The sequence below is a fragment of the Mustela nigripes genome, chromosome 3 (assembly GCF_022355385.1).
Source record: "Mustela nigripes isolate SB6536 chromosome 3, MUSNIG.SB6536, whole genome shotgun sequence".
In the NCBI taxonomy this organism is placed as follows: Eukaryota; Metazoa; Chordata; class Mammalia; order Carnivora; family Mustelidae; genus Mustela; species Mustela nigripes.
This window is the reverse complement of record NC_081559.1, coordinates 195,888,788-195,915,366: the sequence shown is the minus strand read 5'-3', so window position 1 is coordinate 195,915,366 and position 26,579 is coordinate 195,888,788. Positions and strand designations below refer to the sequence as shown.

At 62.8% G+C, this 26,579-nt stretch overlaps 1 protein-coding gene across 1 annotated transcript in view; it reads left to right on the top strand.

Moving 5' to 3' along the window:
- TSNARE1 (t-SNARE domain containing 1) overlaps window positions 1–26,579 on the top strand; it is an 87,719-nt gene that overhangs the window by 48,061 nt on the left and 13,079 nt on the right. Inside the window, 4 exon segments of the mRNA XM_059395265.1 lie at window positions 9,996–10,090; window positions 12,366–12,460; window positions 12,890–12,949; window positions 21,893–22,051. Coding sequence (XP_059251248.1) covers window positions 9,996–10,090; window positions 12,366–12,460; window positions 12,890–12,949; window positions 21,893–22,051 — 409 coding nt within the window.

Genomic DNA, 26,579 nt, shown 5'->3' with positions numbered 1-26,579 from the left:
CCCTTGTGAGCACATGTGTGGGCATGCTGGCTGCCACGGGGCTGCCAGAGCACAGGCAGCTTGCCGCTGTGGACACCCAGCTGAGCCTGTGTTTTTGTGGCTGTGGTTCTCCCTGTGGGCGTCTTGTTGGGCTTTCCTGTCTGCTTGCCCAGCGGCCCAGCCCGGGTTGGATTGGGTACAGAGCCAGCCCAGGGCGAGGCTGCGCTCCCCGCAGGAAGGCTTCTCAGGGGCTGCGTCTCTGGGGAGAGAGAAGGGAGATCTCTGCCAGGGGGCTGGGCTGGCTGGCACGGGGCAGGGGGTCGCTCTGTTTAGGCTCCGTCACCCAGGGCCTGGTGACACGTGATGAGAATGCCACGTGATCCCAGCACGGCCCGGTGGGGGGTCCTGAGCGGGGGCTGGGGACTAGCATTTATGCGCTCCTTCCCTGCGCCACCTCCGGGCCAGGGGACCCTGCGTTGGCTGAGCTCGAGCCTCCCCCCTGGGAAGGATGCTAGTGTGGGCCGGTGGACCTCATGGGCTCCGAGGGGTGTGGGCTGTGGCCGAGACCACGTGTCTCCTCTTGGCATTGGTGTCTGTTGGAGAGGCCACAGCCCATCTCCGTCTCTCTGTCCGTCACCCAGTCCGTCTGTGTGTCCGCCCATCCGGCCGCCCGTCCGTGCATTCATTCCCTTCCCTGTGCCCACCCCGCTGTCCGTCCGTGTGCCCACCCACGGGCGTGCCCACCCACCGTCCAGCCATGCCCCCACCGGCGCAGCCACCCACCCACCCACGCACCCAGGGGCTGGTTCACCCGTCCGTCTCACCCAGCTCCCCGTCCCTCCGACTTTCCTCCTGTCCGTCCACACAGACTAGCTGGGACCACTTCTGCCCAGTGTGGGGGTCCCGAGCTTAAAGCAACCAGGGGCCCTTTGCAGATTTTACGTACAATTTTGTCTTTAATTATTCGTTTTGTTTCTTTTCTTAAAAATAACGTATTGTTTTCTGATTGTGAAAGTAGCATATGTTCGTTACGGGAAACGTGGCCATGCAGGATGTCTGAGTTAACATTTCGGTATTTCCTGCCAGCCTCTTCTCGAGTCCTTACGCATTTTGCAGAATTGGATTTCAGTGAATAATGTTCCGGATCCCGGTTTTCACTGTTAGGAACCTGGAGCGTGTGCTCTTATCACACACGGGGCGCAGCTCTTCAGCGTGGCGGGCGCGGTTGGATCTGGGTCATTAGCGAGCGGACACTCGGGCCGGCTCGTCCAGCCCTTCCTCTTTCTCGGTCCTGTGACCGGAGTTCCCAGGAGCCATGCTGTGGTGGATCCTGTTCGCGCCCGTTTCCAGGGTCGGTCCCTGGAGCCGTGTCCCTGGGGTTGAGCGGCGGGCATTTTCAGGGCCCGGGCCCTTGAGCATGTTTCCTGGGCTGCCTTGCCCAGCTGGCCGAAGGCCGATGTCACCGGCATGGGTTGGAGAGGACAGCCGGCTCCTGCTCCTGCCCCTGCCCGTGTGATATGTGGCTGGCGCCATCCCCTGTCCTGCCCCGTTGACCTCAGCTTTTAGACCCAGGAACTCTGGCTTTAGCACCTTCCTGTCTCCCCCCAGCCAGAACCCCACACCCCCCTGGAGCCCCTCTGCCTGAGGGGTAGCTCCACACCGGCTGTGGGCCCCCTTTCGTGGCGGAACTGGTGCTGCTGGTGGACTGGCAGCATCTGGAAGTGACTGAGGCCGGTGTAAGTTCCAGCTCTGTGCGTTCTCCACGTTGACAGTCAGTGGGTTTTTATTTTGTGATGTAGGACTAAAAAAAACGTCACCACCATCCGTCACTGCCCGTGTTTTCTAGAGGGTAGAGGAGAGAAGGCTTCAGTGTGACACGGCGGGCTCTGATCTCGGGAGGGGGTGTTCCTTCGAGAAGAGTACGTCTAGTGACCAGAGAGCCATACAGAGTTGACCATGACTTTCTCACCTTGCATGAGATGTGTGGCTTTGCCACTTGTGTCAGGACTAAGAGGGGACCCCGCCTTGGGCACACTGCTGTAGGCTCCCCAGCCGGCTGAGGTGGCCGGGATGGACATCTCTCTCCCCCGTGGTGTGAAGCTCAGTGGCCAGCTCACTGGCAAGCTCAGTGGCCAGTCTTTCTTGTGGGGGCGTCACCCAGGCTGCTGTGGAGGGATGCGTGGGCGTTCCAAGAGCCTTGTGGCTACGGAAAGGGGCCTGTCCCTGCAGCCTCGTGGGCACGCTGTGGGACAGCCCTGGTTCCAGTCTGTAGGTCCCTGGGCACAGCATCAGGGTGCTGGGGTTAGCTTGTATTCACAACAGGCAGGGAGGCTCTTTCTGGGCTGACGCGGAGGGCTCCCCAGCGCTGGGACCCCGGTGGCCCCAGCTCCTCCCAGCAGGTGTGTGACTGGATGGGGTGAGCCCCCAGCTCCAGGGCCCCCGGGTCCAGCATGGCCTGCCTCTTCTCCTCCAAGCCTGCCTTTCCCGGTTCCCACCCCAGTGCCCCCTCCCCCACTGCACTCCCTGGCACCCCGCGTGTCTGTAGCCTGGTTCCCCGGGCCAGCTCAGCCGGTGAGCCCCGTGCTGACAGGCTGTAGCAGCGGGGTCCTGGGGGCCAGCCTGTCACCCTCTGACCGTGTGACGTTCAGGGTGACCTGGGTGTCTTGGTCTTTGACGTGTGGACCCAGACCCTGCTGGGTGTTCCTTGGGAAGGAGACAGTGATGGCGTCCGTGCGTGGTGCCGGGCTCAGCCTGCAGAGATCCCGTCTGACTGACCTCGCTGCAGAGGGAGGACGGCCCAGAGCAGGGGTGTGGTGCAGGGAGCCGGAGGGGGATGGCAAATGGCCTCAGAGGGTCGCAGTGCTTCCTGGGGGGTATGGCGACCACTGGGGACCCCAGAGCTCCGAGACCCCACCCCATGTTGCTGGCGGTGGGCCTGGCCGGGGCTGGGGGGCTGACTGATCCAGGGCTCTGACCGGATGCCTCTGTGGGACACTCACTGATGCACCGGGTGTGTGTTGTGGGGCCTGTGCCGGGGACTGGACTGGATGGGGCAGGTGTGCCTGGGGGAGGGAGGTGACCGCCTGGTGTCCCACTACTCGTGTGTGACAGAGGGGACAGTCTCCTAACCGGTTGTCTCAGGTCTGGGGGGGCCGGTGTGTGCGTGTGCTCTCGCGTGACCCTGTGGTGGTCGAGGGCGCCCACGTGGGTGCGTGTGCAAGAGGTGTCTGCTTGGGATCTGCCCACTGCCGGTGGGGTGACAGGGCAGAGGCCGCGGCAGGGGGATGGGGCCCTGGGGAGCCCCTGGCTCCAGGTGGGTAGCAGTTCCCCCGCCTTGGCAGGATTTCTGTGTCTGGACCAGCTCCAAGCGGATCAGGGAGGCCTGGGTCCCGCTAATCTAGGGTCGTACGGGTCCAGGGCTCCTGGCAGGTCTTAGTGGGGGTGGCCCAGGGCTGATGCAGGGGCCCTGGGCTGGCCCCGTCTTCCTCCTCGCAGAGCTCAGCCTAGCCAGGGCCCTGAGCCCCGTGAGCTGCTCCTTCCAGCCTGGTCATGGTCACAGTCATGAGTGCGCGCATCTGCGGAGACGGGGCAAGGCTTGCTCAAGAGCTGGGGCTCGGGGGTGGGCGCACGTCCAGCGCTCTGTCCTCTGCTGTTATGGGTTGTCGGCAGTGGCGTTGGCCCCATCACCTGGGCTGACCACTTCTCTGAGCTGGGACCTCCTCAAGCATGTCAGAAGTCAGGCGGGGAAGGAGGCCTTCCCGGGGGCCGTGGAGGACTGCTCCCCGGGAGGTGCAGGAGCTGTGTACCTGACATTGTGACCTGGGCGGGCCGCCAGGACTTGGACGTGATGCTCAGCTCCGTCCCCAGGGGCTAGCTGACAGCAGCCCTGGGGCCAGCCTGCAGGCCTGGAGGCCTGTGGGCTTGAAGCACAGAGCTGGTGGGCCATTGGGCCAGCGCTGGAGGTTTGTGTTGGCTCCAGATGCCTGTGGCTCAGCTGGGAGCACTCAGTGCGTGGGAGTCCTCTGCCGCTGCGGCTGGAGAACCTGGAGCCTTCTTCTCCACTCCCGGTCAGCAGATGTGCGGAGTTCAGCTGGGAGGTCCCTTGCGGCGTCCACACGCGGGCTCTCCTGTGGCCGGGGCTCCCTGGGGCACGGCAGCCTCGTGGTGCTGACCTTGGTCAGCTCAGGGCTCTGGTGCAAGCGCTAGCGGAGGAGGGAGGAGCGAACCTGTCCAGGTTCAAGGAGAAGGGACTCAACGCCACCCCTGGGGGGAGCGGTCAGAAACCGTGGCCACGCTTAAGACTGCTCTAAGCTTCCACGAGGCAGTGGGTGTGTTGGCGGAGCCCCCACAGGAGGGGCCTGCAGCCCTGAGGGCAGGCGTGTCAGCAAGGTGGGCACAGGCCCGGCCCTATGGGCCTTCTGGGCCTGGAACATGGCTCAGGCTTTATTTCCAAAGTAGTAGGAAGCCAGTGGAGGGTTCTAGAACGCAGTGGCCTGGTGGACGGCCATGAAGACAAGTTGGAGGAGTGGGCCGTCGCCGTGGGCGGAGGGAGTGCAGGAGAGGCGGGGGGGATGGCTGTGTAGGGCCTGGACGGCTGCCCCTCGGCCTGGTGGGCTGGGGGCTGAGCCCCTGCCTGACCAGGACCCCCCCGAACTGCAGGCAGCGGAGACTCCTGAGCACCCTGGGACCAGGGACCACCCTGCCGGGCTGGGGGATAGCCTCGCCCGTGCCTGTGGGACTAGGAAAGGGTTGGCCCGGGTGCTTGCCCCTGGGGGCTCAGGGGCCGGTGAGCTCAGGCGGGCACCGGGCAGTTGTCTCCTGGTTTCCTGGGACCTACCCTGGACGCGGCTCTGGGGTGGCAGAGCCCCCTCTGGCCCGGTCCTCTTCCAGCGGGGCCTTCTAAGGCTCTGGGATTGCCTCCTGCCGAGCGGGCTCAGGGCAGGAATCTTTGAAGGAACCTGAGAAGGACCAAGGGGCCGTGGAAGGGGACCCATTTCTGCTCTGTCACAGCGTGCTGGCTGAAGGGAGGGACCAGTGACTCTGCAGGACACCAGGCCCATCGTGGTGCTCCCCGTTGTGGCCTGGACCTGCCCTTCACTCCTGTGTGTGGCAGAGTAGTCTCCCCGTGTGGATGTTCCTCCAAATCCTTAGGCGGAGACCTAACCCCTGGGGGCGGGGCCCGGAGCCTCAGGAGGGTGGCGGGTCCTGCGGGTGCAGCCCTCGCAATGGGACGAGCGCTCTTGTGGAAGGACCCGGAGAGCTCCGTGACCCCTTCTTGCGAGGCAGCCGTGGGGAGATGCCGCCTGTGGACTGGAAGGTGGCCCTCGTCACACGTGGAAGCCGCCAGCGCCCCGATCCCAGACGCCCAGACTCCCGCCTGGAAGCAGACACGTCTGCTGTCTCCCAAGGCGTCCAGCTCGTGGTGTTTGTTACGGCAGCCCGAGCGGGCAAAGATGCGCTGTTCGTCACAGATGGTCTTGGCATTGTCCCTTCTCGGTCGTCCTGAGGAAGGCTGCTGGGAGCTCGCGCGTGGACGGTGTTCTCGCACGGATGCCTGCATGTGGGGTTGTGGCCTGAGTGGCGTCTGACGCTGGGACTCCGGCAGGCCGTCTTCCACGGTGACTGCACCGCCCCGCCTTCCCCCAAGCAGTGCGTGAGGTTTCGAGTGCTCCAGGCCCCACGACACTTGTTACCCGGCTGTGACCGTAGGTCTGGTGGGGACGAGACGCCGTCTCGCTGGGAAGCTGACTTGTGTTTCCCAGTAACGACGTTGAGTGAGTGTCTTTTCACGGTCATGTTGACCGTTTCTGTCTCTTCAGAGGTGTGTCTGTTTGGATCCTTTGCCCATTTTCGAATTGGGCTTTTTGTCTTTTTATTTTGTCTTTTATTGTTGAGATACTCCCTACTTCTAGAAGCTTTTGGCCTGTGCAGACCGGGCTCTCTGGGGCCTTTGTCTTCCCTGGTGTGGCTCACGAGTCACTCTGCCCCTCTGACTCCTCCTTGTTCTGGCCTCCTTCCTTCTCTAGCTTCCTTCCCACGTTGGGGGAGCTCGCATCCGTGGGGTTCCCGTGGCCCGTTGTCCCCCACAGAGACACGGCTGCTGGCCGTGGGCACCCCTCACCTTACCTTACCTTGGGCCTTCCTGCCCACATGTGTCTCCTCCCCGCTCTTGGGCCTGAGCCTCCAGCCCTCCTGTGACCACGGACTGCCCGCCCCGGTCACACGTGTGTGACGCTGCCCCTCACTTGGCCTCCCGACCCTGCCTGTCCGAGCGGCTCCCCTTCCGCAGGCTTGCCTGAGCACTGGGGGCTGGGGGCCGCCTGGGTCTTGCTGGCTGCCTGCCGTGTGTCCCGCCTGAGCCCCTGGAAATGCAGCGTGGCGCAGGAGTCCAGGCTAATTTTTTTTATTTTGGCATGATTTTCCACTTATTCCAATACTGTCGGAAGGACTGTCCTTTCCCTGTTGTGAGTACCTTGGCATCTTCTCCCGAAATTCCCTGATCATGTATGTGTGGCTGCCTTCTGGGTTACTCTGTTTCACAGCCCGTGTGCCTGTCTTCCTGAAGGCCCCCGCCCCGCTCCGGTTTTCTTGATCACTGATGTTCTGCAGTAAGTCCTGACCTCCACTGTGGACGCCTCCGGCTTTTCCATCTTTCTGTGAAGCTCTTTTGCAGACTTCCGCTGCTGTACATCTCAGTATCAATTTTAGAATAGCTTGTTGATTTCTGCAGTTTTCACATCCAGTTTAACTTGAATTGAGGTTGCAGTGACTCTGTAGACCAACTTAAGGAGAACTGACCTCTTGACAATCTTCAGTTTTCCAACCCGTGAATATGGTCAGGATTTCTCTGGTTTATATGTTCTTCCGTTTCTCCCCACAGCTCCCTGTGCGGTTGGTGTGTGGGTCTTGTGTGTGTTGTACTCAGTTCATCATTACCCACCCTGTGCGTTTGTTCAGTTACACAAAGTGCCTTCGCTCACATTTCACTCTGGTGTTGGCTGCGATGACGCAGAGACACCGGTGACTCTGGCTTGAGTCCTGGGTCCGTTAGAGTCTCTGTCCAGCTGAACATGTTCCCTTCTTTGTTCTGATTTTCCTGGAGTTTTTGTGATCAATACCCGTAAAATTTTATTAAATGCTTTTTCTGTGAAGTTTACGGAGATTGTTTTCTCCTTTCAAAATTTACTCTGTTAATACAGGAATTTCATTCATTGTTTTTTGAGTGTTAGGCCACCCTGGGCTCCTGGGATGAAATCCTCTTGGTTGTGATCTATTATCCCTTTTTTGGGCGGCTGAGGGGTGCCTATTGGTCAGGGCAAGGCGGTCAGGGTCACACAGACGTCTGGAGAAAGGCCATCTCCACACTGCTCCTTGCGATCAAGAACCTCACGGAGAGACCCAGTCACAGCACGATGGGGAAGCTGGCGCAGAGTGCCCGTGCCACCATAAATAGGAGGGACCGGCGGAAAATGGAACGAGAAGGAGGGCCGCAGGTCCAGTGAGAGTGGCCCTGGAAAAGGAAGCAGGGCCACCTCGCAGCACCTTACAGGGCGCCTAAGAAGCCAGCCATGAAGGAAGGAGAGAGCGAGTGTACAGAGAAGAGGAAATTCATTCATTAATAAAACATGAACTAGTAATAGAAACAAAAGAGGAAAAAGAGAGAGAAACCAGGCCTCCAGATCCAATAGGAAAATGCTAATTAGGAAATATTCTGGCTCTTAAGACAATAAATTGAGACTTTATAACCAAGATGAGCCAGAAAAATTTCTCAAAAGACGTGAATTTTCAGAACTGACTCCGGAAGAAAGGGAAAGCCTAAATAGCTCCACATCTCTTGGAGGACATAGGTGTGACCTTGAGAACATTCCCACCGACACCCAGAGCAGAGTGCAGAGCAACACTGTGTGCCCCCAGATGCGGACAGGCCGCTCGCCTTCCTGCCACTGTGTCCACACCACCGCGAAGCAAGGACTCCAGAAGGAAAAGCGCTGCATGTCCCTTGTAGACACAGCAGCAGGGGCCCCAGCAAGACAAGAGATGGTGGCTCTCCCGGCCCGTGAAAGGGGCTGCGTCCGCACGCTGCTCCTTGTTCTGTCTACAGGCTGTGCTAAGCCGTGGGCGCAGCGGGTGGCAGTGCGAGCCCTCTGTGATGCGTTCCCTGCTGGGAGTTGGGGTGGCATCAGAACAGAAGTGGAGAGGGACGAGTGTGGGGTGGGGGTGAGCCTGACCCCAGGGAGGTGGCCTGCGCAAACGGGAGGCACTTGGCCTGCTGCCCCCCATCCGTCCAGTGTCCTCTGTGCGGGTGGCTGCTGCTGGTCACCAGCCCCGGCTGTGGCTGCCTGTACCCGCTGTCCGTCTGGGTGGCTGCAGAGGTGGTGGGGGAGGGATGCGGGCAGTGAGGCAGGGGTCTGTCCAGCACGGTGAGGACAGGGAGACGAGGTGACAGGTGGGGGCTGTGCTTCCATGGGACCCATGCAGCCTAGAGGTCCTAGAACGGGACCTCCCAGCTGCGGGGTACTATGCGGTGTGATGCCACACTGGGCATGGGGCAGCCGGCGGGGGCTTGGTTGGGGGCACATGGGAGCAGTGGGGGAAAGGTGGCCCGAGTCTGGGTCAGCGCCTGAGACTCGCGTTGCTCTCAAGGATGAAAGGAGAGAGGCTGTGGGAGGGGCGCCCCTGGGGCTTTAGCTGGAGGGACTAGAGGGACTGAACCGCAGAGGGGCAGGCGGCCTGGGCATGTGGAGTTGGAGAGGCCCCGGACATCCAGGTGGAGGTGCCTAGTGGGCTGCTGGCAGGGCCGGGCCCCTGTTCAGGCCCAGCTGCGAACGTGTGTGGGGACAGTGGCACACAGGTGACTTCAGGCCACGGGGCTAAAGGAGAGCACCCAGGAGGTGAGCACGGGGTGCCGCAGGGGGTTCCAGGGCCTGAGCTCCGGACGCAGACAGGGCAGGTCAGGAAGGAGAGGGTCCCGCAAGCCCCTGAGCAGCGTGGCCCCAGCTGGAGGTGGAGACGCCAGGAGGGCAGACTCCGGGCCACGGCGTGGGAGGTTGCATCAGGGAGAAGTGGGGGGCTCCGTGCTCCGTGGTGTGCAGCGAGGGGAGTGAGTCGAGGGCAGAAGCCATGTTCCCCGGGCTCCCGGGATCTGTTGGCGGCCTGCTGGGAAGGTCATTCGTGCTGCTGTCCCCAGGGGTGCTCTCCCCAGCTGGCCTGGGGCGTCCTTTCTGTCCTGCCACCCCGCACCCCGCGCCCCGCCAGCCCCGGCTCCATGCCGGACACTCCGTGTGGCCCAGGCGGGTGTCGGACCCAGGCCCAGGTCAGACGGTGCCCCCACCCCTGCCACTTGGGGCCCTACAGGGAGCGAAGGGGGCATCCGACCGCTTTTCTAAGGCCCGAGGGCAGGGTTTGCTCCTGGTGTCACTCCCTCCGGGGGGGCTGTCGTCGTCCCCAAGCAGGTGAGGATCTGGTCTTTTCAGTCCCTTCCAGGTCACACGCAGAACCACAGACTGCACACGTGGGCGTGGCCCCTGGGGCTCTTGGGTCTGGAGGTGGGACCGTCCTTCCAACCCTCGGGGGTTGTGGTGCCCGGGTTGCTTGCTGACGCCAGGGGGTCCGGGCTCCCGAGGAGGTGCCGCGCTGACCCCCAGACCAGAGGCCCAGGCCGCGGCAGCGCACACACGGTTTGTGTGCCGGGCGGGGGTCCTGACCACGGCCGCTCGGGTGTGACGGGCGCGGAGGGCCGTCCTCCCGATCTGAGCTCCCCCCTGTCATTCTCTCCCTCCCTCGCCCCTGCCGCTGCCTTCTCCGCGTCTGCGCCTCTGGCCTTCGTCCCCTCCCGTGTCTCCGGCTCTGCTCTCTGCGCTAGTTCCCCTGCTCCTGCTTCCTCCACCGCCATGTGCGGCCTCACCTGACGCCCTGCGCCTGCTGACGTCTGTCTGGTCACCTCGCGGCCGCCCGCTCTGCCCTCTCCGTCCACGCTGTCACGCTGTCTCCTCTGGCCCCCCCACCCCCGGCCTCAGGCACGTGACGCAGCAGGAGGCGAACAAGAGCATCGCGGCCGGCGCCGGCACCGTGAGGCAGATGATGGAGCTCCTGCGGGGCTGCTCCCGGGTATGTGGCCCTGGAGGCTGTGGGGGGCTGGGGACCCCAGGGAGATCGGGGGATGCAGATGCCTGGATGCAGACAGCGGCCCGGCCGTCGTGGGGAGGGTGCCCGGCAGCCTCCGTGACGGGCCTGAGAAGCTGCCGTGGTCGTGGGGAGGGGGCCCGGCAGCCTCCGTGACGGGCCTGAGAAGCTGCCGTGGCCGTGGGGAAGGGGCCCGGCAGCCTCCGTGACGGGCCTGAGAAGCTGCCGTGGCTGCCACCCAGCGACCACAGCAGTCCACTGGGCGAGAGGCTGCTGCTGACGCCTGTGCCGTGTGGCCCTGTACATCTGGGGTGTCTAGGAAACGCAGGCCTGTGCCGACGGCGGGGCTGAGGCTTGTGTGGCTGGTGGGGGGAGCTGGGATGGGCTGCAGGGTGTCCCGACAACTTTTCGGGGTGGTGGACGTGTTCCAAAACCAGCTGGTGGTCACGGCACAATGAGCAGTTACAGAGCTTTGAGTTAAAATGAGCGCATTCTCCTTACGAGAGTTTAAGTCAGCCTCTCACAGAAACGGAGGCCCAGAGACAAAGGGCGAGCTGGGCTTCGGTACCAGAGGCACGTTTAGGGAGCGAGGGTCCACCGTCCTTGGCGGGGTGGGCAGCATGTGCCGGCCATCTCTGGCTACAGGGCCTGTGGCGCTCTGCTCAGCCCGACTTAGGCACGGGCCCCAGTGGTTCGGGACGACACGCCAGGGCCTGGTCATGGACGCTGCTGGAAATCGTGGTGGCTCCCCACACCAGCGTCCACACTGCTCGGCGGGGTCAGTGCAGGCGTGCCGGCGTCTCGCGCGTGGCCGTGCTCCTTGCTCTTGGGCTCCGTGGGGGCTCTCTGGAACTCTCCACACCACACTCGTTCTAGAGCGCGTGTCAGGCACGTCCCGCCGGCGGCCCTGTGCACATTGTTCATGCTGGGGACTCCTGGCCATCCTGCCTGTGGGCGTCCTGCCGTGGGTGTCCTCAGGCCTTTTATCTGGAGGAATGCTGAGGCCCGGAGAGTGTCCTATGCCAAGCATCTGCTCCGGGCAGGGGTCTCGGCTAGATGGCCGCTCTGGTTTCTCTGGGTCCACAGTCCACATTGTCACCTGTGTGCACCACGAAGGCTGAGATCCCAAGCTTGAGTTCCTGGCAGGTGGGGGGATCACCTTTAGCCTAATGTGTCCTTTTGTCTGTCTGCCTGCCCACGGGGCCACCCACCTGCCCAACCATCACCCATCTAAGAACCCAGCAAACACTGAATGCCTACTGTGTGCCAGATGCTGGGGAAGGACATGGATGAGGCTCTCATGGTTCTGTGGTCAGACAGCCTGGCTGGGAGGGGCTGGCGTTGCTCCCTGTTTCCTCGGAAGAAAGGCTGTGCCCGTCATACGGGGCTGACGCTGGATTGCACAGCTGGAGACTACTGAGGAGTCTGTGGGCTCTTGGCTCCGTCTTGGGGCACCCTGTATGTGCCCCTCAAAAGAGTCTGCCTGGACAGTAAAACGGGCTCCTCAAACCTACAGTCTGGCAGGGACCATGTTGAGTCCCTCTGAAAAGTGCCCATCGGAAAGCTGGGGCCCCCAAACCGTGGCCAGCTTACTCTACTGCGTGGGCGCCCATGCTGCGTGGCGGTGGTGGCAGGGCGGGCGCCAAGCTTAGGGCCGGGGTCTGGTTGGAGGTGGAGAGGAGCCCCCTGGAAGGGTAGCCGTCTGTGACTTGGGATTCAGGGTCTGCCTTTCTTGGGGCTTATGGGGCAGGAGGGGCCAGGAGTCCCCGTCATGGTCCTCGTGCAAGGCCACAGGGCTTTGGCTTGTCTTTGTGTGGCCGGTGCGGTGTGGAGACACAGGAGCGTTGAGTCCCAGCGGCCTGCTGGTGCTCACACTACCCCAAGCAGGCAGCCCTGGGTTTCCTGGTTTGCTCGTTCGTCCCCTTGCGTGGCAGGTCTGTGCCCGGTGTGATCTGGGGCACCGGGGTACGTTGGCGAGCAAGACGTGCAGGCTGGGGCAGTGCGCTGCAGAGTGCCTGGCGGTAGGATGAAGGTTTGAGCGTGGTTTCAACCCTGGGGGTGAGACCCAACCTGGCGCTGGATTGGCCGTACGGCCCCAGAGTCAGCGGCCTGGCTTGGTGGCCTGACTCCACCCCCATGTGGCCATAACCAGGGGAGGAGGGGCGTTCCCTGGGGGCTGGGGAGGATGGCGAGTGTGGGGGACTGGAGCGCCCCAGGGACGGGGGAGGCCATGGGGCGGGACGGGGCCTTGGCTGTCTCCACAGCCCACCTTCTCTCTTTGCAGCAGGAGTGCCTCCAGCTGGACCGTCTGAAGACTCAGCTGTCCGATGCCGTGCAGCGCTACGGCGGGGTGCAGAAGGTGCGGCTGCCCAGGACGGCGTGTGGGCCAGCTGGAGCGCCTCGGGCCCTGTGGTTCCCTCGCCGACTGTCTCACCCCTGGGTTGGTCTGGGTTGGCCTGGTGGGGGTCCTGTCCTCGAGAGCAGAGGGTGGGCTGGGCCTGTGGACGGCCTCCCATCGCCAGTTGCCGCAGCCTCAGGGCATGTGCTGGAGGGAGACTCACCTGTGGGTGCTGCTCAGGGGCCCCTGGCGGCGGGGGAGAGCGGGCAACCCCTGTCTGACAGGTGAGGACACAGAGACCCAGGGCTTCCATGGGGGGAGGGGGCCAACGTGCCCCGGAGCTGAAGGTGGCCTCTGCTGCCAGGCCTTGTCCACGGCCTTGGGCTTACCTGACCACTCCTTCCCTGCTCCCCACCTTCTGTTCTTCTGTCTCCCTCCATTCTTCCACAGAAAATCGCCGAGAAGTCCCGAGCCCTGCTTCCCACGGCGCAGCGGGTCAGCGAGCAGCAGGTAGGTGCCGAGTGACTGCTGTGGTCTGGGCGTGAGGTGACGATGACACGGCGCCCGGGACCCTTTGTGCCTGTGGGGGAGTGGGACGCACGGAGGGCCCCATCCAAGGGGGTCTTACTCGATGAAGGACTTTCCCCCTAACCGGCATTTGGACCTTCGTTCCCCAGCATGGGCCAAGACAGTCCTGAGTGCAGACAGTTTCGCGTGCCCCATGGACTGACTTGGACCTGACTGGCCCTCCTGGGAGCAGAAAGTGATAGAAACGGTGGGGCCGCGAGCACGCCCGGACTCCTGCACGAGCAGGGCAGAGAGGGGCAGAGACAGCGTCTGGCGGTGCAACAGCTGAGGGTTTCCAGGGCTGTCCGGGCAGCTCAGGCCACAGCTCGAAGACCTCTGTTACCAGCTCACCTTGTAATACAATTTTGAAAACCAAAGACAAAAAGGCCTAAAAGCAGATTAAAACCCAAGAGGAGAAGTCACGTCATTTTTCAAGGAGTGAGGAGACTTACACCTGGCGTCTGAGGTGGGCCCGTGGGCGCCGGACGGCAACCTGGAGGCGTCTTTAAAACACTGAGAGGGCACTGCTCCCGTGGCGTCCTCCGCCTGCTGAAAACACTTTTCAGAAGTGAGGCTGGATGGAAAACATTGTTAGAGAAGCGTAAAGCGAGGGAACTCTGACGGGAGCGCGGGAAGGGGCTGCGCCCCGGAAACGCCGATGTGCGAACACGTCTGACTTCAGGTGGCCGTTGAGTGCTGCTCCCGCCCTGTGGGGCCTGGATGCCGGGGCGGGTCCGAGAACCCGGCCGGCGGAAGCTCAGGAGTGAGCCGCGTGCGAGCCTGCCGCATCCTCGGGAGGTGACGGGAGCCGCGGGGCATCTCATCTCGTGCAGGGGACACTGAGGGACGACACGAGATTGTCAGTTACACAGTAAGCTAATGCATACGCGAAAGAATAAATCAAACCTGACTAATTTAAAAGAAAGCCCCCTTCCCTCCCCGCAAAATAAAAGGAAAAATGGAAGGACAGAAAACGGAAAACAAGTTGTAAGAGGCAGATTTATACCAGATTGTTTGTGACTCCATGAGCACGGCCTGACCCCTCCGACGGAAAGGCACAGACCGTCAGACTTGGTTAAATAGAAATCCAGAAATGTGACGGGAGTTAGAGGTTGGACAGAGACACGCCGTGAAGCCAGCCCCGAGGAAGATTGGTGCCCACGGCCGAGCCAGAGCACGCAAGTCCGCGGGGAGGCCGTCCCCGGCTCACAGGACAGTGTGATTGTCTGGACACGAGATGCAGGGCTGCCTGCGTGCTGACCACGGAGCCTCAGAAGACGCGGGACAAAACCGACGGTGATAAAAGGAGAAACGGCAAATCCGCGGCCGGAGACGGGGACACACCCGTGGAGATGGCGGAGGAAGGAACGGGAAAGTGCGGGAGCGTCCGAGAGACTCGGCCTGGTGAACGCGCTCCTGCCGGACGGCGGCTCGCGGCGCGGTGAGCGGCTACGGGAGAGCAGGTGTCCCCGCCGGGGTGCGGTGCGCGTCAGACTCGGACGCCGGCCTCCGCGGGCTCCAGGGGTTGGGTGCGACCCCCAGCAAGTTCTCGGGTCAGCGCAGTTCAGCTCCCACTTGGTACCAAAGAGGCAGTTTCCCAGCGTGGGAGTGAGAAGATTCGAAGGAACCCGCGAACCGGAGAAGAAATCGCAGTGGAGACCGTTGCCCTCGTGACGGGAACAGCAGAGCAGGGGCACACCCGGACTTGGGGTGCGGCTGGAGGAGAGCTCTGGGTGCCTCCCTCTGGAGAAGAAGCTGAAAATCGCGAGGTCGGTCTCAGTCTCAAGAAGCTGGAAAAGCAGCACCAAACTGAATTCTGAGAAAATACACTGGAAGAAGCAGAAATCCATGAAATAGAAAATTGATGCATATTGTTCAGCTCCAGCAGAGCCAGTTTGTTTTGTTTAGAAGGATTAATAGTGAATCCCAGAACATCAGTCATGAAGCAGAGCATACAAATTACGGGCGTCAGGAGTGACAACAGCTAGATCGGGGACCCCACGCACTTGGCCGATAGAGGTTTGAAGATGCCGTGACACGACTTTATGTCAATAAACTTGCTGCTCAGGCGGGACACCTAAATTATTATTTTGTTTTTTAAGAAAAAAACGTAAGTTACCAAGACCTACCGAAAGTCTGGAAAGTCTGGTATTTGTTACAGAAATGAAATAAACAGTTCTGCAATTTCCATTGTTAAAATGCTACCAAGAAAATTCAAGACCTCAGTGATTTTATTGGTGAGTTTTTCCAGATGTTTGAGGAATAAACATTACTAGTTCTCATAGACTCTTAAGTAAAATTAAGAGGCGGACACGTGTCTCCTAGCTTGGCGAGGCAGCGAGCTGTGTTACCGGATTCCTACGACGGCGTCACAAAAAGGAAGGGAACGTTCTCTCAGGAGCATAAGAGCAAAGACCCTAACCACACCACCAGCGGGCGTGATCTGACAGTATGTAAAAGGGTGATACCATGGTCCTAAAGCGGGCCTTACTCTGGGGCGTGGAGCTGGTTTATTTTCGGGAATAACCCACATAGGCCGCCATGTCCTTGGAGCAAGACCGCGGTGGGGAGGGATGAGTCCTTGGTGAGCGTGTGCACCCCTGCGGGCGGGGGCAGAGCTCTCAGTGGGCTGGGGACGGAAGAGCCTTTAATCTCCCGGTGGGCGGCTTCCAAAGCCCTGCGGTTAGTGCCACACGGGCTGCTGAGACATGAAAAGCGTCCCTCCTGAGACCGAGGGCGAGACACAGAGTCTGGTCCTGTTCTGTCCCCCCCCCCCACCCCCGCGCTGGAGAGTGTGTCCGCTGCACTGAGACGTGAAGCAGAAGCGACAGGTGTAAGAGGAACCGGGGAGGAAGCAGGCCCTGCAGAGACAGCGCAACTGTGTTGCTGGAAAAGGTGAGCGAGCCTGCGCTGAACTGAGCTGAGAAGCGACGGTGACAGGGTCTGTGTCTGAGGGGACACCGTGCCAGCAGCACAGCACACGAAGAAATATGAACAGTGGCCTCACTTGTGAGAGCTCCGGGCCCGGGAGAGGTCTTCCCCAGCCGTTGGAGCAAGGGTGCTGCCATGCGGTGGGGTATGGAGGTCGGTTTGGGGTTCGATGCCGGGCTGCTGGGGTTTTGAGCCGGGAAAAGGGATCCTGTTGGGCAACAGGCAAGTCCACGTCCAGACACCCCTGGCCTTGCATCTTGGTATTGCCTGTGCAGAGAAGAGCCAGCAGGGTCAGCCTCCGCGGTGGGTGTGGTCCCCTGCAGCTAGCAGGCCCCTCCTGACCGTTGACCGGCTTGCACGCATCCCCATGTGGCCGCAGAGGGACCCCGTCTCCCCCCCAACCCCCGCAGGGGACAGACGCAGCAGTGGGCTTGGCCAGGTGCCACAGGATGCACGTGCTTTCACAGAACAAAAGAGTCTGCATCGCCTCCGAAACAGGGAAAGACGTTGTCTCACAAGCCAGCAAGTGCAGCACAGCTGGGAAGGCTCTGTCTCTTGGTGGGGAAGTGCTCCAGGCTGTGGTCCGTTCTTATGTGGCTGAGAGGGGCCGGGAGGGCACAGGCACAAGGCTGCCTTTGCCAGCAGATCCTTTCCCGAAACCCGCCCCCCCGTGTGCAAGAAGGATTTGAGTTAGAACATGGATCTCCGTGTGAGAGAGAAAGCAGTGACGCTTCTAGAAGACACCATGGGAGTCTGTCTGCACGTCTTCATGGTGAGCGAACATTTCTTGCACAGATGAGAAGGTACCACGTATAGAGCAGATCAACTTGACGTCCTTAAATGAACATACCCTTCAGTGCAAGAGACAGTGTTCACGTATGTGTGTTTGGGAAGCCCTGATGTCCGTAATATATGAAGATCTCTGAGAAATCAATAAGAAAGGGGCAGACAACCCATTTCAAAATCATGGAAGGGTAGAATTCTTAGGCATGTCACAAAAGGGGACATCGACGTGGCCGGTAGCGCACAGACATGTCACAAAAGGGGACGTCCACATGGTCAGAGTGCACGGATGTGTGCTCAGTGGGCGTCCTCAGAAGCGGGCCGAGGGAGCCCATGGAGCTCAATCCCGGCCCCTCCCCTCACACCCACCAACGCACTCACATGGTCAGCCTCGCAAGGGCCGGGAGGCTGTGCCATCGGAGGCGTACAGATGCTGCCCCTCTGGACCCTGAAATGCTTCCTGGGTTCACGCCTTCTTTTTCCTGTGACCTTGCAGTCCTCCCCCAAGTGCACAGCCCGTGGCGAGGCACCTGTGTGTTCTCCCGAAGTCACGCTGAAGGCGTCTCATAGTGCTGGGAAGACAGCCAGCCCACGGGGCAGCGGCCAGATCCCTCGTGCTGGATTCCCGCATGGAGGCTGTAGCGCCAGGAAAAGCCAGCTGTCGCCAGTGGGGCCCGCCGTGTGATCTCAGAGTGTCGAGCCAGAGAAGCCCGAAACCAGAGCAGAGGGAGGTCAAAGCCAGGCCACGGGGATGGGCACGTTAGAAGCTAGAACATTCCCCTTGGTCGGAGGCAGCGTGATGGCCAGGGGCTGGAGGGGCGTGGCAGGGTCCTGGCGAGGTTCCGTGTCCTGCCCGAGGACGTTCTTCTGTGAGAATTCAGACTGTGCATGATGTCCGTGATATCTGAAGATCAGACGGGGTCTGATCTCGGGACTGCAGATGTGCTGTCTTTCGGCCACATTCTTTTTAGAAAAGGAAGAGAACGGTCAGGTTCTGAGAAAGGACGAGAGATGAGATTATCTCCAGGAATTCTGCAAACCGCGAACAGGGAGAGGACACACTCTCCTCTTTAACACGAGCGTGCCTGCGACCCTGATCTCGCAGACTCTGGGGCGCCGTCTGCAGGCCCGGTGGTCCTGGCCGGAGTGAGGGGTGCCCACCGGCCGCCTTCTCCCGTCTGAGCCAAGTGCTGGCTGCAGGTCAGCCGACTGGCATCCGCTCTCCGGGTCGGGTCCACGGTCCATCTCAGACCTGGTCAAGCAGAGCCAGTGGGGGCGCTGGGTGTGTCTGGGCTGGCTCCTGGCCCTCGCTGGGGACAGTCCACGGTCTGTGCTGCCGTCAGCCGGCTTGGCGCACGTTTCCGCCAGAGCACCGTGTGTTGGCTGGAAATCCTCTCGTGCTTGCACAGGGCGGGTGCCCCTGGCCTCTGGGCCCCAGTGCCGCTATGTCGGGTGGGTGTCGGGGGGAAGGATTGCTGTGGTCGCGCCAGTTCTGACATTCTGGGCTTTGACGCATCTCCAGGCACTTCCACCTCCTAACAAACGGCGTCATTTATTGCTTGGGGAAATGGATGGGCAGCCTTGGGCCGCTGAACAAAAGCAGTTTTCTCAAGCCTGTGACTGGCTCACGCACTGACCCCTGCCCTCCCATCAGGGTCATGGACGTTCCTGCGCAGAGCCCGGGGTCGGAGTGCGCGGGAAAGGGGCCCCTTTCCCAGAGTCCCCGAGAACCCAGGGAGCCTGTGTGCCCCCGCCCGCCTGGCTCTTCTCACGGGAAAGCGCTCTCAGCGCCGCGGCCCAGCGGTCACGTTGGTTTGTGCATTTCTTCCGCACAGAGTGGGACCCAAACCATCGGCCTTGGAGGGAGGAGAAAGCCGTCTTTGTTGGCGGCCTCTTGTGCTGGAAAACCATCACAGGGCTGTCTCCTCCACACCGGCCCCAGCGCCTTGCCAGCAAATCCCTAATCCCCAAACGGGGCCTTTGTGAGGAGAATAAAGGGGCGCTTTCTGGTGCTCTCGGGAGATCAGGTGTCCCAGCCATTTCTTGCTGCCCTGCCTTCTGTCTTGCTGTGCGCTGCTGGGGGAGGGGCGGGGCGGGCCATACCTGTGCAGGTGAGGACATGCAGGCCCCTCTGTCCCCAGCTTGCCGGGCTGCCTCCGCGGGCTGCATCCAGGGAAGGTGGCTGTGGTGTCAGGCACATCTGAGTGCTTCTGCCTGTCGGTCTGTAGGCATCATGGTGGTTTTTCCAGCCCCTTCTCCCAGGGTACGTGTTTGCAGGGAGCCTTCCTCTATCTTGGGCCCCGGGTGCACAGATGAGGGGCCCTCGGGGACTGTTGGGCAGACCGGGGAGGCTTTCCGAACGCCGTGCCCAGGCGGCATTCCCACTGGAGCCGATGGGCCGGGCCAGGCCCCTGGGAGAGGTGGCCCTCACACCCCTCTCTGGGGGCAGCACGGTCCCTCGGCATCCCCTCTGGCTTCTGCTGATGCGTCATCTTCACGTGCACCTGCTGACACAGCGAGGTGGTTCCTCCTCTCGCTCCTTTCCCTGACTCTGCGCGAGGGTGCCGGGGGCAGAGGGAGGCCGGGAACCTGCCAGGTGGCACAGCCAGCGTGCGCCCTGGCCCTTGCCGCCTGGGCTGGGGTGTGAGTGAGTGCTCAGCAAGGCGACCTCCACTCGGTCCCTTTTGGCGTGAGCGAGGGTGCCCGGCAGTGCCCAGAAGGGACGCGGGACGGGTCTGGCCGGTGGCACAGAGGTGTGCTAAGCACCTGGGGCTCTGGGGCGCTTGTCCCCAGGACACTGAGGCCCCGAGCCTGCTGTGCTGGGCCGGAAGCCATGGCTCGGCTCTGTGCCCGCCCCCTGCTGCCGCCCGCCCACAGCGGGAAGGGGAGGCGGTAATTGCCACCTTGGACCGTAGCGCTTGTCAACAGATTTTGTAGATCTTTTATTTTATGTTCATTTCTCCACGTATTTATTTCTGTAAAGGCCTCTGCCGACTCTGGGGGAAGAGGTTCTGCCCGCCGTAGCGTGGGGTGGGGGGCAGAACGTTGGCTTTGGAAGCAGAGCTGGGTTAGTGGGGGCCTCTCTGTGCCCCTGGGGCACCCGCACCGCCCCCTCTTTACCCCAGTGTGAGCATGCCTGCCTTGCAGGTCGTGAGCCCCACTGGAGAGAGGAGCGCTGGCCTCCTGCCTTGTCCCTGCCATGGCTCCCGGGGCTGGCCCTCGCATGGGCACAGGGCCTTCTGCAGGCCTTTGTCCAAACTGGGCTGAATTCGTTGTCTTTGTGACATGTTGGTTTCTGTGCCCGGCCAAGCCTGTTGGTACGCGGGGCTCTCGCCGTCCGCTGGCTGTACCCCGGGGCTGGCGCAGGGTGGGCCAGGGGGGCCGGGAGGGTGTGGGGGGGGTGGTGCTCTCCCGGCTGCCGAGGCCCTCTGACGGCTGCCTGGCGGGGGCCCCATGCTGGCCCCTGCCCTGGCCAGCGCCCTTCCCTGTGGCCCCGAGAGGCATAGGGGCGGGGTGGGAAGCTGGTCTTGTCACGAAGGGAAGAGAGTGGACAGGCCGGTGGTCGTCTCCAGAGCCTCCTTTCGGACTGCCCAGTGCGGAGTGTCCTAGAGACACGGAGCCTGCAGAGGGGGGCTCCGTGAGGGAGCGGAGGGCCAGTCCCGCATTTCAGTCCAGGCCCATTGCCCGGACGCGCCGAGGGGGCTCGACCAGGGTTCGGGCTGGCATTGGGAGACCGGGGGCGAGCTGTACCCTGCCCTCTGTCCCTGTGCCAGCATGGTCTCTGGACAGGGGAAGGGTGTTGTGCTCAGAGCCAGCACCTGGGGCGGGAGTGAGGGCAGGAGAGTTGCCGAGGAGGCCCGGGTGCAGCTCGGGGGACAGGGTCAGCTGGGGAGGAAGCTGCTCCAACCGGGGGGCCGGGGCCACCCCTCCCACACCCCTGGTCTCAGGTGCACCGTCCTTGTGGCTTCTTGCCCCGGGGCTCCTCTGTGTTGGAGCTGAAGCCCCAGTTTCACATCCTGCCTGTTCTGGGTTCCTTGGCCTCTTGGCCTCAATGTCCTTATCTGTAAAATGGGCTCAGGGCTCTTTGCAGGGCGGTCAGAGGTGTCAGAGACAGCTGGTGGGAGGCACGGAGCCTGGGGTCTTCTGCTGGCTCAGCGCATCCTGCAGCCTTCCGTGATGCCGATCCCCGTCTCTCACAGACGCACACACACTCACACATGTACACACGTGTAGCTACACACCCACACACACCCAGCCCCCATGTAAAGCCGAGCTCAGCTGACCTGGGGGTGGGGAGCGGCTGTGAGCGGGCTTTGGCTTTCTGATGGGGGAGGAGGGGCAGAGGTGGGCATGGCGGTCGTCTTTGCTGTTGCACGTTTTCCGTGGGAAGCCACGGCTCCAGAGTGAGACCCGGGCCCGCCCGCCCCCCTCAGCCCTGTGGGGTGCGCAGCGCGGAGACGGCTCCCCACAGGCAGCCCTGCACATCCACTTACTTGTACTCGGAGTCCTATCAGAGAGCAGATCGTTAATTGAAGGAAAAAGCCACATTTTATTGAATTCCAAGATCAGGTAAATTAAAGCAGTCAACACAGAACGGAAAGACATGAAAGGCCCCTGGCACCCCTCCCCCGGGTCCAGTCTCCGTGAAGGTGTGTGCGGGACGCACCGTCCCCCGTGGCGTGCGTGCCCTGCTGTGTGGGTGGCCACACCTCCGTTTCCACAGCCCCTGCCTGGTGGCTAGACCCTGACCGTGACCTGCGGCCACCCCCAGAGTGGACTTGCGGTGGGCTCACAGCCCTGTAAGAAGCTGCGTTTGTGTCCATGTGTGAGGGGGCATTTCTCGGGTGTCACAGCAGCTGGGGACACGAGGAGTCTGAACTCCAGCAGGGCTGTGGTGGGGAGCAGGGGGCTGCTGAGTGCGTCTGGTGGCCAGAACTGGGGTGGCCCGAAGTGGGCTCGGGACGTCTGTTGGACCCTGGTCCCTGTAGTGGCCCTACGTGGCAAGGCCCCGTGGCTGTGGGTCCTCTCCCCTCCGAGAGTGCGGGCTGGGGACTCTGCAGATCCCTGGAGGCCCCGGTGCCCAAAGCCGTGAGCCCGGGAAGCAGCTGTGGCCTCAGCCTGGTGGGCAGTCCGGCGCACCCGCGCTAACTGGTCTGTCTCTGTTGCCGGCAGAGTTCCCGGGCCCCTTTTGCTGAACTGCCTGATGATGAAAAGATCTTTAACGGGACTGATGGCATGTGGCAGGGCCAGGAGCAGGCGCTACTTCCGGAGATCCCGGAGGAGGACCTGGAGGCCATCCGGCTGCGCGAGGAAGCCGTCCTGCGGATCGAGGTGAGGACCGGCCTGCAGAGTGTGCGTGGGCAGCGGGACTGTGTGAGTGACCGTGCCACTGGCCTCTTGTCCCGGGTGCTGGAAGTGCATCGGGAGCGCAGCAGGGACGCTGGCTCCGCGGACAGTGGGGCTGACCCCCCAAGCCCCCACGTGCAGATGTGGGTGCGTTCTCTGTCCCCCGCCGGCCTCCGTCTCTTCCTCTGCCTGGGACGTTGGAGCTGCTTCCAGAGGCTCCGTTTCTGGATGCATATTCTCTGAAAGTAGCTTCTTCTAGAAAAACGAGAACCTGGGCAAGTTGGTAAACTGAGTCAGTGGCACAGAACTTGTGGCTGTGTTTGCTGTCCACCGTGGGAGAAGGAAGATGCCCCCCAGGGAGGCGGAGCTCAGCCCGCTTACTTCTGGGGCCCCCTCCCCACTTCAGCCGCTGCCTCCATGAGGACCCATCCCTTCACACTGTCCTGCTTCCCGGAGGGGAAAGTCCACCGGCTTGTGGCCCGGGCAGGAGGTGGCACGGGGACACGGGGCTCCGCTCTGCTGAGACATCCAGAGAAGGACCAAGCACACACACACGGGGAGCCCTGTCTGCTGGCACAGCAAGACCGGCTTTCCACCAGCAGCTGAGTGAGGGATCCGAGCACGATTGCCCCTGAAGACACGGGGTGCTGGGGTCCTGAGAGGCGGGGAGACTTACTTGGCTCCTCTTTGGCTCGAGAACTCCGGTCCCTGTAGGAAGGGCCCAGCAGCCCCTCTGGCGCACTGTCTGTGGGTAGTGGGGAGAAGGGGCAGAGGTTGGGAGGCTGGGCAGCCGGGTGAGGGCGGGGGGCCATGCTGTGCTTGAGGAAGGGGTCTTGTCCGGGTGCTGGAAGCTGAGGGCAGGGCCCTGGGCATAAGGACATGGGCGGGGTGAGGGCTGGCCCTGGGAGAGGCCAGGACCCCCTGAGCAGGTGAGCACCCACCTCTGAGAGCAAACATGAAGCGGGGACCTCCAGGCTGGGGTTCTGAGGAGCCCCTGTGTGAGTAGGGTACCTCCTGCACTGGGCAGCCCAGGCCTGTGCCCTGCTCTAGTTCTCTGTATGGTCACTAGGCAGAGGGGGGGTTTTACCAGGGCTGATCAGCCCACCTTAGCTGAGTGGGAGGGGCCTGGGGCCCGGGCCCCCCAGGACCTGGGGTAGTGTGGGAGTTGCCTGAATTCAGCCAGTCCCTTTGTGGCCCTCAGAGCCCCGGGGTGGTCAGCAGGGGGGACCACTGTGGCTAGGCTTGCGGGAGCTAGGGTCTCCACGTGTGGCACAAGGGGCCGTGGACGCATGGCCAGCCCTTGTCTGTGGGTCTGTCTCCCAGACGGCACTGCTGGCCCTGGTGACGGAGGCTCGCAGAGCATACAGGGAGGGAGGGGCCCACAGTGCTCTCCGGGACAGGCTGGACCCCAGGGTACAGGTGGGCTGCCCCAGGCCCCCACAGGGCTGGCCCAAAGCCCAGCTGCTCAGGGTCTGCGGGGCCGTCTGTCCAGAGCTACAGAGGACAGCAGAGAGGTGTGGCTGCCTCTTGGGGATGACTGTGGGCGGCTCACACGGCCTCCCCGTGCCACCGAGCGGGCTGCTTACCACCGGCGCGGCCTGCCTCACCTCCTTCCGTCCGTCCCTGTCAGTTCTGCGCCTCCCCTTCCTCTGGCTGCTGCAGTGCTGTCTGTCCGCCGGAGCCGGGCCCCCACGCGGGTGTCTGTGCCCGTGCCCAAACCCCGGGCCGCAGAGCTGGATGCACCGTCCCTCGCTTCCGTCCTGCTCTGTGGCTCATGCTCTTCCCGCCCAGCCGCTGGGACCTGTGGACGGTGACTCTGCTCTGCCCCGGCCCGACCCGCCCCCCTCAGCCCGGCTCTACCCAGCTCAGCCCTGCCCCACCCCGCCCTGCTCTGTGGCCCCCCCACTCCTACTAACCCTCCACCCCCCAGGCGGCTTGGCCGCTTACAGGCTGCGTTGGCACAGCTGACCCCCGCCTGGCCTCAGCCATCCTCCGTTCTGATCCCTGGCTTCGTGGGCCTGGACGCTGCAGGCTTATCCCCCCTTCCCCAAGTGCTAGCAGAGTGGCCTAGGGCAGACCCAGGCCCCCCGTGGGTCTCAGCTTCCCTCCTGTGGGAAGTGCCGGGCCACTCCCATGAGGGCTGCCGGAGCGCGTGGAGGGTTGGGAGGAGGGCGGCAGGGCCACGCAGTGCGGCCCGCCTGAGACACCCCTGCCCTAGACGGGATCCCACACTATCTGCAGTTTGGGCTGGTGACTAGAGCTGGGAAGGAAGGCACCCGTGGGCAGGGGGAGCTCTGGGAATACCACCCGTGGAGAGCAATGCCTGGCAGCTGCCCCAGGGGCGACTGTGCTCCTGCAGAGGGGGCCGGGCCAGGCTCTCAGGCCACGTCACCCCCTTCCTGAAGGGGGAGGCCAACTCCTGGGGCCCACGGGGCCTGAGCCCTGGCTCGTCCTGGGCAAGGTGCATCTGGAGGGGCATGTCCAGCCATGGGCAGGAGTCAGAGGATGGGCCCCTCCGACGAGGAGTGCGGGGGGCTTGAGGCATGGCCCCCCTTCTGCCAGGCTAGTTCCGGGACTTTCTGGGGCTGCTTATTCTCACCTCTGATTTGGAAGCAGCTGGTCTCTGGACTGAGCCTAGGGTCCCTTCCTGACACTGGTCCTCAGTGGGCTGTGACCTGGGTGACCCCAAACCTCCCGTGGCCCTGAGGGGCTCGGTATCACGGCTTGCTGTAAAGCGGGAAGGGCCGCTTCCGTTCCACTCGGAGCGCAGGCTTTAACTGGGCGTGGGTGGGAGGAAGCAGGACCGCAGAGGCTCCCCATTAAGCTGCCTCCAGAGCTGCCGGCCCCCCAACACCGTGGGCTGGCTGGTGACTGGCGGTGGGCAGCTTTGCCCCCAGGCCTGTGTGCCGGCCCTTGGTGGTCTGTCCGTCCACCACAGCTGTGCTGGAGCCCCACCAGCGGCCGGCTCCTTCTTCTCTGTGGCCTCAGTGCCGCCTCCTGGGAGTCCGGCCTGTGGGGCTGAGGCCCCACTTCCCGTTCCCATTGACCGTGGACCCTTGTCCTGTGCTCTCCCCAGCGGATTGCGCCCCGCAAGGCCGTGGCCGGTCTGGACAGAGCTGGCTCCTCAGGCCGCAGCTTCTCACATCCCTTTCAGCCTTAGGTCCCCTCTCTGAGCCCATTCCCTAGCGCTGGGGACCCCCTCCGAAAATGGGCTGTGGGCAGCTGCCTCTGAAAGCCTCGGCTGAGCCCCTTGTCCAGAAGAGCAGAAGGTATGTGTCCAGGGCCTTGTGCTCCAAGGCGGCAGGCCAGGAGGCCCCTCATTCCTTTCTCCTGGGAATGAGGCTGCCGGGGGAGGGCGGCTAGTCCGGTGTCCTCACAGCAGCGGCCAAGCCCACCCGTGGTCCAGCGTGGCCTGCCGCCACCAGGGCAGTCCTGGCACAAAGGGAAGTCTTGCTGCGGAGCCTGGGGGGCTGCTGTGGTGGTAGCCGGAAATTCCTCGTCCCCATGTAGGGAGGGGCCGTCTGGCCTCTGTTAGCTCTTAATGGCAGAGGGGAAGTGGAGGTCTGGCCCAGGTTCGAGTCCTAGCCATGCCGCTGCCTGGCCATGAGAGCGCCTAGGGGTCTCCTGGGAGCTTCGGTTTCTCTGTAAGACGGGACTGTGGTCTTGGGAGTTGTTGAAAGGCTTAAGGGAACCCAAAGGACCTTTGTGAGCCCACAGGTGACCGTGCACCGCAGAGCTGGGCTGCCTCCAGGGGTCTCACTGGGCAGAGCCAGATCTGGCAGTGGGGGGTGGGGGTGGGCAGGGTGCAGCTCACAGCTGGCCCCCCAAGCCCCCCAGCCCCTACTCACCCCTCCCTGGGAGCTCCTGGAGGGCCGTGCCCTAGTTCACACCCTGCCGGGCCTGGGGAAGGTGTGAACTGACTAGGGGTTCACCCCAGCAGGAGGCTTGGGGGTGCTTCTGTGACCCAGCAGCAGGCAGCCCACAGCCTCACCTGGGCTCTGGTGGTCAAGGTGGTCACGGCGGTGCAGACGTGTGGGGTGCCGCTAGGAACAGCATGGCAGGTGGGTGGGGCCCCCCTGGCCGTCGGGCACCGACCCGGGAGCACACACACTTCCCTTGGTCCTTTCCGCCAGCTTCCCTGGCTCTCTGAACCCGCTGGCGCCTTCCTGCCCGCACCCTGTTCCTGTAGACACTCCAGCACCTTCCTCCTGCTCTGTACCTTCCAGTCTTGGTGCAGGTGTTGTCCGTCTGAAATTCTGGGCTCCCCTGTGCGTCGTTGAGCGTACCGCGTCACGGGCCGTCTTGTGATTTTTCTCTGCGAGAACCGAGCCCGCGGTCGTCGCGGTGTCCTAACCACAGAGGACGCATGACATGATGACTGTCGTGCAGACAAATGGCTGGGTGGAGACGGATGGGGGGCGGAGGGATGGATGGCCCGCGGGCAGCGGCGCGGGGGCCGGTGGAGGCGTGCGCGAGGTTTACGTGGCGGGCCTCCCGAGTAGGGCTGGGACTT